This window comes from Vulpes vulpes, chromosome 15 (genome assembly GCF_048418805.1).
Source record: "Vulpes vulpes isolate BD-2025 chromosome 15, VulVul3, whole genome shotgun sequence".
NCBI classification, from domain to species: domain Eukaryota; kingdom Metazoa; phylum Chordata; class Mammalia; order Carnivora; family Canidae; genus Vulpes; species Vulpes vulpes.
The window spans coordinates 56,938,581-56,951,696 of NC_132794.1; the positions used below are offsets into that span (position 1 = coordinate 56,938,581).

At 35.6% G+C, this 13,116-nt stretch overlaps 1 protein-coding gene across 4 annotated transcripts in view; it reads right to left on the reverse strand.

Annotated features, from left to right (window-relative positions):
* The window catches only part of DMXL2 (Dmx like 2), a 157,319-nt gene that overhangs the window by 11,988 nt on the left and 132,215 nt on the right, over positions 1-13,116 (reverse strand). For 2 of the 4 annotated variants that reach the window (XM_072738518.1, XM_072738521.1), the window contains exons 27-33: positions 11,165-11,295; positions 8,747-8,995; positions 6,359-6,537; positions 3,841-3,971; positions 3,226-3,311; positions 2,419-2,620; positions 1,486-1,603 (exon numbers count right to left, since the gene is read on the reverse strand). In XM_072738518.1, the coding sequence (XP_072594619.1) occupies positions 1,486-1,603; positions 2,419-2,620; positions 3,226-3,311; positions 3,841-3,971; positions 6,359-6,537; positions 8,747-8,995; positions 11,165-11,295 (1,096 nt within the window). The remainder of the gene's footprint in view (positions 1-1,485; positions 1,604-2,418; positions 2,621-3,225; positions 3,312-3,840; positions 3,972-6,358; positions 6,538-8,746; positions 8,996-11,164; positions 11,296-13,116) is intronic. The other 2 variants (XM_072738517.1, XM_072738520.1) reach the window with 1 other exon arrangement.

The following is a 13,116-nucleotide window of genomic DNA, read 5'->3' on the forward strand; positions in this document are numbered from 1 at the left end:
TTGGCTTTCTGGAAATAATAACGTATCTTTTATGTTAAATCTATTTCTTAGATTTCTAGATCTTATTTTACAGAATTTGTACCCAGCATCATATAGGAAATACTGTAACAGTGGACCGAATAAAAGAGGCGAAGAATTTGGCTCTGTGATTTCCCTGACAAACCCTACACACCAATGATTTCAATACCATCTGGATCTTGTTATCCAAAAGGCTTCTCTAAGACTCAAAAGAATCCCCACAGCTCATTTCCCCTACTTCATTTAGGTACATAACCTTAAATCCATACAGAAAATAAATGACTATTCAAAATGCTGACCACAATTACCATCTAGGTGTGGGTGACTAATGAAGAGAATGAGTTGGGTAGGTCCTGCTACCCCAGGTATGGGGAAAACGGAGACGCAGTTCTATATTTTACCTTGGAAAACTGAGCCATGTAAAGTGTCCCTCTCAGTTTTCACTTTTCTAAGTGAAATACAATTCATTGCTCTTCTCTCATAGATTTTGTTTGCCAAATCTTTAACGTCATCTGATACTCTGTTCTGAACACTCTCCAAAATGCCCATTACCTCATTAAGCAGTCAAATGGACTGATATGCTCATATAACAGAACTGTGCACCACTCATTTTATAAGGAAGAGATAACTTTAAGTTCTAAAGTACCAGTCGCCCAAATTCCTGATTCTTGTTGAACCCTGTATGGCATTACATTCCTAATTTATATTTAGCTTAAAAATCACTGTGCAATGCAGAACTCTGCCTCACTTTGTAAGAGCAAACTTCATATCATACTGGTATTTCTGTAGTTTATTCTTTCACAAAATTATCCTGAATTTCCTGCTTCTAAAGTTTATCCTGTTCATTTTTAATTGTTAATTAAAAGAGGCTTTTAGGGATCCCTGGGTGGCGCAGCGGTTTGGCGCTTGTCTTTGGCCCAGGGCGCGATCCTGGAGACCCGGGATCGAATCCCACATCAGGCTCCCGGTGCATGGAGCCTGCTTCTCCCTCTGCCTATGTCTCTGCCTCTCTCTCTCTCTCTCTGTGACTATCATAAATAAATAAAAATTATAAAAAAAAATTTAAAAGAGGCTTTTAATGGGCTATGTTAGATTCTAATTAAATGATATTCATAGAATCATAATATAGAGTATGCTCATTTATATATTAAATTAACCAAATCATCCATCACAGGATTAATTGTAAAAGCCCAATGGCCAAGTACTGCAAAGGAAGTACCAATTTTCACTTGATTATACATGATTTACCAAGAGACCTATGTTGCTTCATTGTTATAAAATGAAAATTATGAGATTTAGTCTTAGAAAAGAAATTCATTGTAGTCTGGCAAACTATTTACCCACAATGTATGAAAAGCAAGCAATGTATGCTTGCTTTTACCCCAAGCAAAAAGTAAATCAAGCACTGACTTCATTAAAAATGTTAAAACTAAACAAAAACTACAACAGAAATTTTTTTTCAAATACCTCACTCTGTTTTCTTTTCTTTGTGAAAATATATCTAATAAATGTCTCTTGAAGGACTTCTTGTTTAACAAGGAAATGCCACAGCCGTTTGACTGGAAGTGCGGAAGAATCCCGGGATCTATTAGAAAAAATTAACATATCCTATTTTACTCTGTAGAAAATATGCTTGCAAAACTTTAAAAAAAATCCATTATCTATTGCAAATAAGTTGCATCATCAAGCTCAACAAAATGTTATAATTTTCTTTTAATTTTTAGTTATTTTAAAAATCATTCCTTCATCTAGCAATTCATTCTCTAATTACAGGTTCTCTGAATGAACAGGTTGAAAGTAAAAAAAAGTTACAGTATGATACTGTAGAACGGGTTCTGTTGGTTACATAATATCACCAATGAATATAAAGTCACAGATTTCATTTTTTAATAGCCCGACAAAGCTAAAAAGCCTTGCTCTTCCAAGTTTATCAGCAATACTTTTCGTTATGGGACAGGTGCCTCACAAAAAGCATGCTGCTAATCCAAAGGACAGGTAGGGGGCAAATAGAAAATCAAAACATTAATAAAAAAACCTTAATGTGAAAAAAAAAAAACACTGTGTTTACTGATAAACTACTGCCAAAGCATCAGCAGCACCTTGTTTGCATATGTAGATTATTATTCCAAAATATTTCTGTATGGGTTCTTAAATAATGGCAAAAATACAAGATTTGTTTTTTTCTGATTATAAAAGTAACATCTTCCGAACTATAGGTAATACTGGGAAAAATGTTTTCTATCCAGATTTGTTTTCCTTAACATATACTGTTAGAAATAACAGTCAGGTTCAAAGTTGTGAGTATTTTTATATAAGCATGATATGGGCATATTTTGCCAAACTATCCTCCAGAAAAGTTAAACCAGGTTACACTCTCATGAGTATTATAAGCATCCTTACTTGAATGGAGTATTTTCAGGTTCTAGCATTGCTTTATTTCGAAGAATAGCTGGTCCAGCTCCTACTGAAAGGTCAGTTGGGTAGGTATTGATATAGTTAGGGGGTGGACCTTCAAACTGATCCATTTTCTCTTGCAAAATCTGTTCCCAGTTCTCCAAGTTTTTAATCACAGCAATACCTAATGGTGATGTCACAGGCAACTCTAAAAGGCAATAGAAAATGTCATCTTGCTTTGATTAAAAAAAAAAAAATGCTGATCACCATCCACATATTTTAAAAATCTGAATTTTTAGAGCCCAAACCTCTGAAAATACAAATAAATCTGAAAATGTTAATCTTATATACATATTGGATTCTTAGTGCTTTTAACAAACAGAAAGCCAGCTCTTTGAGAAAAATGTGTTGCTTCTCTAGTCTGATTTCGGGCTCTTTGAACCCTGTGGGTAAACAATGATTCTTGGCATGCATGAATTAAAACCATAGACCAGAGCCCAAAATATACAAGCATACACAATATGTATACAAAATACACACAATACATAGTATCTATAATTTTTGGGGTGCCTGGGTGGTTCAGTCGGTTAGGAATCTGCCTTTGTCTCAGGTCATGATCACACTGGATTGAGCCTCCCTGCTCAGCTTCTTCCTCTCCTTCTGCTCCTCCCCACTGCTCATGCTCTCTCTCTCAAATAAATAAAATCTTTCTAAAAATCTCCCATTTTTAGTACCAAATGCTCTTTTGTATAGATTTTTTATGAAGAGAAACTTGATGCTTACTTACTGTATTTAAGTACATTACTTACTTACCAGAGAATTCCAATCCAGCAATGGGAAAGAAATTCTTGACATTGTGAAGTACTAGCTTAACCATTGTCAAATGCAGAAGAGCCCAGCTGTTCAAGGGAAATAAACAAACAAATTCTCCTTCACTGAAAATAACATCAGGAGAGAAGCATAATAATGATTCCTGTCAATTGTTTAACCCAATATCCAACCCAGAAAAAAGCTGGGTTTTTTTCTAAAATTTAAACCTTTGTAGGCTCTGTAAATAGAAAATATATAACAATATATCATACTTAGAAGATCTGAAAATTACCTAATAGAAAAAGATTTACCACACAGTCACATGGAATCTAATAGCATATCAATGAATATATATAAGTTCTAAAAGCACATCAGATAAGTTATGCATTTTCTCTCACTAAAAATGTGTTTCTCCCCTACATGTAAGCTATTCTTTGAAACCAGATATGAAAGATTCTACTGTCTAGAAATTTACCTCAAAGGTACAGAATTACTAACCTGAAAATAGAAGTCAGTTCTTGTATAAATTCATACTATTACTTAAAATTACTAACATCAGGATTTTTTTTTTACCAGAAAAGAGAGAGAGAGAGAGGGAGGGAGAGAATCCTTATTTACCTATAAGAATTTGGATCTTGGTGCTCCTGTATTTGTGTATCTGAAAAAAAAGCATCATCTTCTTCTTCATCACTATGAATGCTTTCATCAGAATCATATATAACACCACTATCAGACAAAGGGAGAAATGGCTGCAATAAAAGACAGTTATTTTTTAAATACATGATTGATTTTTATCTTAATATTGAACATTTTAAGTGTTTTCTAAGTAAAAATTTCCTTTCACAAGTAATACTAGACCTAGAAAAGTCAAAAAGACTATGCAAAATTCTCAGATTCCATAAAATAAGTGAATAGCTAGATACAATGTAAACATTTCTGCAGCATTAATTACAATAGCCAAGTAACGGAAGCAACCTAAGTGTCCACTGATTGATAGATGAACATATAAAGAAGACATGGCACACACACAGAGAAATATTACTCAGACATTAAAAAGAATGATATCTTGCCATTTGCAATAACATGGATGACCTGGAGGGTATTATGCTAAGTGAAATATGTCAGACACAGAAGACAAGTACCTACCATATGATTCACTTATATGTAGCATCTAAAAAATAAACAAACTGGGGGACCTGGATGGCTCAGTTGGTTAAGCAGCTGATTCTGGCTCAGACCATGATCTCGGGGTCCTGGGATTGAGCCGCACTCAGCAGGGAATCTGCTTCCCCCTCTATCTCTCCTTGCCTCTCCCCCAATCATGTGTGTTCTCTCACAAATAAATGAAAATCTTTTAAAAAATAATAAAAATAAAAAACAAACAAAAGATGGAAACAATCATACAGAGAATAAACTGGTGGTTGCCAGGGGGTGGGAGACGGGCAAAATAAGCGAAGGGGATTAAGAGGTACAAACTTCCAGTTATAAAATAAATAATTCATGGGGATGAAAAGTATAGCATAAGGGAATATTAATTAATAATACTGTAATAATATTGTATGGTGACAGCTAATGACTACAGTTATTGTGGTGAGTACAATATAACGTATATACAATTACTGGGTCACTGTGTTATATACCTGAAACTAATTTAACACTGCATGTCACCTAAAATTCAATAAAAAATTAAATAATAAAATATATGTGACAGAAATATTAACAATCAAGACTTTTTCTTATATATCTACATAACTAGTTAGAAAAGTCTAAAGAAAAAAAGACACACTGAAAAACATAAATACCAAAGGAAAAACTATGAAAATTGTCAGAGACCTATAGTGAAGGAAATCAAAAATCCTTCTAAAAGCTATATAAGGAGACTGAGACATGTAAAACTATAATTCTTTACAAATTAATTTATAGGTTTTAAGTTAATTGTAATAAAAATCCCCCTGAGGATTTCTTTTCCTTTTTTGAAGCTTCATAATGATTCTAAAGTTTCATAGGGAAGAAAAATAGACAAGATTAGCTGAGAAATCTTCTTAAGGTGAAAGATACCATTTTTTAGTGGATAATAAAGTAATTAAAAGAAATAACTGATCAATGGAAATATATAGTCCAAAAAAAGTATATTTAATCTATGACAAAGATAACAGAAGTGGGAGGAAAGGAAAGACAGGATAACAAAAACAAATGTTTAAAACTCACCCTGAAAGACTTTCTAAAGATGAGCTTAGCCTACCAAAAGCAGAGTGGGATCAATATCTCAAGAACTCTGAGGTCTAATAAAATTTTTAAATGGGAGGAGGCATGATGAAAAGAGGGAAATATTAATAGAAGAAAGGTGGTCAGCTTGAAAAAGCAAAGTGCAGAAAGCAAGTACTAGCAGCATGTACCCAATGTGGTATGAAATGGAACTACAATGGGTCTAGTCACCAGGAGTATTCTGATCTCCAGAGTTGTGACTGCTTTGAAGAAACAGGTATGTCATGGGCTATATGGCCTCATGAAACCCCAAAATATCCATCCATCTCCTCTTGCTTTAATTTCATGCTGACCAAGGGAACTACTAATAATTAGATGAAGAGAACGTAGATGGCAGATACAAGTATTTCAATCACTAGAAAATGATGATGCTGATTATATGTTAATAAATCTGACTTCTGTTTTAGACCTAAATCCCATACAGATTTTCATCAGTTTCACCCATATCAAGTATCTGATAATCACCATGTATCTGATCATCCCTGAATGGCTATTCAGTTTCTGGACTTGAGAAATTAAATATCTAAACTACAGTTATTTGGGGTGCCTTGGTGGCTCAGTGGGTTAAGCATCTGCCTCCAGCTCAGGTCATGATCCTGGGGTCCTGGGATGCAGCCCCATGTTGGGCTCTGCACTCAGTGGGGAGTTTGCTCCCCCCTCCACTGGCTCCTTCTGCCCCTCCCCTCTGCTCGTGCTCTCTTATTCACTCAGCTCTCTTCCTCTCAAATAAACAAAATCTTTAAAAAATAATAGAAATAAAAATAAACTGTATTTATTCAACTGAGAAACTGCCTTATCATTCCTATGTAATGCATACAAAAGAATGAATAAAATAAACACATATAAAACTTGTGCTTCTCATACCTCTTACCTTTGCAACAAAATAATCCCACATACTAAGTTCAGGAGGAATAAATTTTTCTTTGTAAGATGGTCTCTCTGCAGGCACTGGTGGTGGGGTAGCATCTTTTACAGGTCTTCCAGGGACTAACATTCGCATGTTAAATCTCCTACGGTGTTTATCTATGTCCTCAGAAGGAACAGGAGGTGCTGAATAAAGACAGAAGAGAAAAAAAAAAGACAGCATTTATTTTCCATTACTAATTCAAAGAGTTAACATTAACTTTTCTTTTCAACCTATTCTTGCCATGTTTCAGTTTAGACTAAATTACTTCTATCTGTGCTTCTAAACTTTCCAAGTTACTGCATCTGTTTTCCAGCAATCATGGCAGAGATGCAGATGAGGATAGAACATAAAAGAGTATCTTGCCATGAAGGAGCCTGCATGCTATACAGAGTAACAAAGTAATTCTATGTATAACAAATTAAATAAATGGCATATTCATTAGTGCTTGAATGACTATTTCTGGTTATGCTGTTCAGGGATTCACTGAAGATACAGGATGTGTAAAGCATGCCTTTTAAAAAGAAGGCAGCAGTTCAACGTGAAAAGAGGAAGGGACGACAGAAACCAGTGACTAAAACCTCAATGAATGAGGATGATAGAATCAAATGGAGTCAGCATCGCTAAGAAGGTTATTTAAAATGGAGCCAGGAGGATCTTGAAGTGGGGTTTATGTCCTGTCTCCAATTTTCGTAGCTGTTGCTGAACTCCACTAAAAGCCAAGGCACCTGCCGCATTTGGAAAGGACATAAATGGTAGCATTAGTCTTAGCAACCAATCACATACAGATCAGGGAAACTGTAGCTATACCAGCACCAATCATATCTCCTTCAAACAATTTAGGTGAATTCCCTCTTTCCTCTTTAAAAACTCTAGTCTCGGGCAGCCTTGGTGGTGCAGCGGTTTAGCGCCGCCTGCAGCCCGGGGTGTGATCCTGGAGACCGAGGATCGAGTCCCGCATCAGGCTTCCTGCGTGGAGCCTGCTTCTCCCTCTGCCTGTGTCTCTGCCTCTCTCCCGCTCTCTCTGACTGAATAAATAAATAAATCTTTAAAAAAAATAAAAATAAAAATAAAAACTCTAGTCTCGGGATCCCTGGGTGGCTCAGGGGTTTGGTGATGCCTTCGGCCCACGGCGTAATCCTGGAGTCCCAGGATTGAGTCCCACATCAGGCTCTCTGCATGGAGCCTGCTTCTCCCTCTGCCTGTGTCTCTGCCTCTCTGTCTCTCTGTGTCTCTCATGAATGAATAAATAAAATCTTAAAAAAAAAAAAAACAACTCTAGTCTCTTTTGTGTCAGCCTTGATTTTGGCTCAGATCATGATCTCAAGGTTGTAAAACCGAGCCCTGTATTAGGCTCGACTCTCAGCATGAAGTCTGCTTGAGATCCTTTCTCCTTCTACCTACCCTTCCCACTTTGCCCCCCGCCCCCACCTGCATGCACATGCTCTTTCTCTCAAATAAATAAATATCTTTTTTAAAAAAGAATTTAACCTTCAGCAGCAAGGACAGAGATTAGAACCAGTTCCATTTAAACTCTTTGTACCACTGGTTCCTCACTGTAATGGGATAATTTCTAAGGATAAATTATGATGTTTTGGCACCAAGATAGAAACCTTTTCCACATCATCAGTCCACATCTTACCATATCCTACCATCTTAAAAAGTGGGATTAAAAAATACATTCTAGGGATCCCTGGGTGGCGCAGCGGTTTGGCGCCTGCCTTTGGCCCAGGGCGCGATCCTGGAGACCCGGGATCGAATCCCATGTTGGGCTCCCGGTGCATGGAGCCTGCTTCTCCCTCTGCCTGTGTCTCTGCCTCTCTCTCTCTCTCTCTCTGTATGTGACTATCATAAATAATAAAAAAATAATAAAAAAATTAAAAAAAAGAATATTTTAAAAAATACATTCTACTACATAAGGGAAGAGAATAAAAGACAGGAAATGGAATTTCAAAAACCATAGGCATGACTGGAAAAGCTCTCTTGCACATGATCATAAACCTAATCTGAAGCCAACTGCTGATATGTTCTATATTGATTATGAGTTTTTATTTAAATCTTTCTCTAAAAACCATCCTTTTCCCTTTCTATTCCTTAACATTCTTCTTACTTCTCTTTACCTATTTTCTATTTCCTTTTTTATCTTCCTCAAATTTGTCCTGGTTTATTAAAAAATATTGAACTGAAAAAATATTTTTATTCAAACATGAGTTTAGTTATTTACTATCCTAACCAAAGTGATATATTTTGAATATCACTGATCTTCAAAATAAAAATTCTTAAAACTTTTTACTTCAGCTTTAATCCTGGAAATCATTTACATTTATATACATTATTGTATCAAATTTATCTTACCAGAAATATTTTCTGATTGTCTTTGAGGTTTCACAACAAGTTTCACACCCCCTCCAAAAACAGCAGCCCACATTCGATTATTTAATGGATGGGCTGCAAGTCGGAACAATTCATTGGAGGAATTTGTAGCAAGAGCATGTATCAATAAACTTAAGTAAACAGCAACAACAGCTTCACACAACAAAATGTTCAATTTTGGCTGGTCTTCATCTTGAGCCGAACTCAAGAGATTAATGAGTGAGCTCACACCTGTAAGGGTATATAATATCATAGTAAGTATATCAGAAGAAAGCTCTAGAAGAAAAAAAAATCCAAATCTGTAACTTAACCAAAATTATGTATCTATATTAGATAATATATATTGTATCCATAATTTGAGCAACAAAATAAATGATAGAAATGGATTCTAATTTATGGAATGAAATAAGAATCTATTAGTTTATGCTATTAATGAGTGAACAAATAAATAAGGAGAGAAAGGAAAGCTCTTCCTCATAGTACAATTTCAACTAAAAGTAGAAGGAATGATAAAATTATATATAAAAAAAATCACCATCCAGGAATCCTCACAGTAATAATCTGATTCAGGCAAGAATCATCACTGGATGCTAAAATTAGTGGGTAAAAGTATAGTATTTTACACAGTTTCAAACTATCTCTTCAAAAGAAACTTATTAATTTCAAAGAAGAAATAGTAGCTTAGTAAATGAGAAATCTGGCAGAAAGTACCTTAACAAGTGAATAGCACCAGTAATGGAACCAACTGACATCATGTGCCTCTTAATATTCTGCACTAATAGCACAGTATCTCTTTTGTGATAACCTTGCCAAAAATATATAACCCGAATCTAATATTAAGAAAAAGGAAAAAAGAAAGAAAGAAAGAAAGAAAGAAAGAAAGAAAGAAAGAAAGAAAGAAAGAAAGAAAAAGACAGGGTAGCCCCAGTGGCCCAGCGGTTTTGGCGCTGCCTTCGGCCCGGGGTGTGAGCCTGGAGACCCCGGATCGAGTCCCATGTCGGGCTCCCTGCATGGAGCCTGCTTCTCTCCCTCTCCCTCTGCCTGTGTCTCTGCCTCTCTCTCTCTGTCATGAATAAAATCTTAAAATAAAGAAAGAAAGAAAGAAAGAAAGAAAGAAAGAAAGAAAGAAAGAAAGAAAGAAAGAAAGAAAGAAAGAAAAAAAAAAAGATAGCAAAACCCAAATTGAGGGACATTCTAAAAAATAACTGGCTACTACTCTTCAAAGTGTCAATCATGAAAGACCAAAAACAAGAATGAATAACTAGTCCATATCAGAGGAGACTCATGAGATAGTACAACTAAATGTTACATGGAAGACATTGAGTGGGACAACTGGTGAAATTTCTGAAAGATCTATAGGTTAGAAGAACAATACCGTATCAATGTTAAGATGCTGAATTTGAAAAACTGTGCTATGGTTATATAAGAGAGTGTCTGTTTTTAGGAAAGACACATTGGTATACTTAGATGTAAAAGGATATCATAATCTGTAACTTACTCTCAAACACTTCAGAAAAAATACCTATGTACACACACATACACACGGTGAGGGTGAGAATGAGAGAGAGGGATGAATGCTAAGGCAGGTATGGCAAAATGCTAACATTTGGAGAATCTGGGTGAAGGCTAAACGAAAACTCTTTGTACTGTTTTTACAACTTTTTGGAAGTCTCACTTATTTCAATAAAAAAATTAAAATGAAGACAATGTTTCTAAAAACATGTATAAATGAATTTTATTTTTTTGTATAAATGAATTTTAAATAAACACTGTGAGTTTGTCACTTTTTTCTACTGCCATTTTTCACTACCATCATTAACATGTAAACTCACAGTTATAGAGCAAACACAGTAAAAACTAAATGACACAGCAGACCAGAAAAAGGTATGAAGAAAGTGGAGAAGATCTGAAATAACTGATATGGAGAATGAGAGAGAAAGCTAACGAGAGACAGAGAAGGACTGACAGGACAGAAGTGTCACATAATGGTCACTCTTATCCCAACATACAAATTTACACTCGAGAATAATTGCAGTCTCTCTGATATAACTGTGAAAATATCTCTGTGATACTGCTCTCTAACTTAGGATTTCTACAGATAAGGAAGAGGATGTGCTCACCCTTATGAAAGATGTTAAACCTTGCTTTTTTATGCGGGTCAACACAGCTGGGTTTTGAAGCCTTAACTTTCTGAGTCTTCAGACAACATTACAGTACTTAAGAATTCCTAATCCATGGCAGAAAACATCATCAAAAAACAAACAAATAAAAAACCATTCACCAAATCCACAAAGAACAACAATCAGGAAACCAGTTAGTAAGTTTTTAAAATGGAATTACCAAATAGAAGATTTAAAACAAAAACAAAAACAAACAAACAAAAAACACTTAAATTCTCACCAGGCCATTGAGCAGGAGAAGAATTCGGTGTTGCATGTTCTTCAATACTTTCTGTCCTTAGTCTTCGGCGATCACTTAAAAGAAGTCCTTGATAAGCCATTCCTGTAAACTGGTTTCCTTCTGTTTGACTGCTAATACAAATAAGGTTCAGTTATTTAGCATTCTAACAGAGATAGACTGTACTATATATATATCTTTTAGATGTTTATCATGATGACATTTAGGCTTTTTTTTTTAAATCATGTTCCTAGTTTTTATTTAAATTCAGTTAGTGAAGGGGTGCCTGGCTGGCTCAGTTGGTAGAGCATGTGACTCTTGATCTTGGGGTCATGAATTTAAGCCCCCACACATTGGGCACAGAGGTTACTTTAAAAAAAAAGAAGAAAAAAATCTAGTTAGTTGCCATATAGTGTAATATTGGTTTCAGGAGTATGACATTTAGTCTTTTTAAAAATCTTTTCCAGACGCTACTTAATACTTGAAAATCTTTTCTAAATTCAGCCATTTTTACTAAAAAAAAAAAGAAAAGAAAACAGAATCTGAGAGTAAGGAGACTACTTTTTGGTACTAGACTCAAGTTTCTGGGTACTATTTTCTTAGCTCTGTAAAATTGTACGAGTTTAACCTTGAATTAAAGTATGAACTAAAATATGGAGAATCGTATTAGAAATATTTGATCCTAAAGCCAAATGTACCTCCATATTTACTTCCCTCATCTTTGTGGAGCTAGGGAAAATACAAAAGCAGAAAGTAAAGCTAACTCCCTTGAGTCAATCATAGCCTAAGAATAAGAAAATACACATTTTAAAAATATTTATTTGAACTCTCATCTGGTGCCATTTTAACCAGTGACTTGTATCAAACAAGTTGTCTTTGATCATTCAGACAATCAATGTCCACAATAGCCAAACTGTAGAAGAGCCTCGGTCGGTGTCCATCGAAAGATGAATAGATAAAGAAGATGTGGTCTATGTATACAATGGAATATTACTCAGCCATTAGAAACGACAAATACCTACTATTTGCTTCGACATGGAGGGACCTGGAGAGTATTATGCTAAGTGAAATAAGTCGATTGGAAAAGGACAAACATTATATGGTCTCATTCATTTGGGGAATATAAAAACTAGTGAAAGGGAAAAAAAGGAAAGGAGAGAAAATGAGTGAAAATATCAGTGAGGGTGACAAAATATGAGAGACACCTAACTCTGGGAAATGAACAAGGGGTGGTGGAAAGGGAGGTGGGCGGGGGGTTGGGGTGACTGGGTGATGGGCACTGAGGGGGGCACTTGGTGGGATGAGCACTGGGTGTTATGCTATATGTTGGCAAATTGAACTCCAATAAAAAATTAAAAAAAAAACAATTAAATAAACTTTGTTCCTCATTTACATTTCCAAATCTTTGTAACTACTTAGACATGGCCTCACTGGACTAAAAGCAGAGTACAGGCCATTTTGAAGGGCTAATTCCTTTTGCAATATCAAGTCTTCTCACAAAAAAACTGCTGAATTTATAAGAAAAAAAATCTAGGCATATGTTTAATATACATTTAATGTGATTCTATTTATATTACAAACTTTTCACTTATTTATATAACTCATTTAAATCTGGGTCATCCATCCACATGCAGAGGAATGAAACTAGACCACTCTCTTGCACCATACATAAAGATAAACTCAAAATGGATGAAAGATCTAAATGTGAGACAAGATTCCATCAAAATCCTAGGGGAGGGATCCCTGGGTGGCACAGCAGTTTAGCGCCTGCCTTTGGCCCAGGGCACAATCCTGGAGACCCGGGATCGAGTCCCATGTCAGGCTTCCGGTGCATGGAGCCTGCTTCTCCCTCTGCCTGTGTCTCTGCCTCTCTGTGTGTGTGTGTGTGTGTGACTATCATAAATAAATAAAAACATTTTAAAAAAAATCCTAGAGGAGAACACAGGCAACACCCT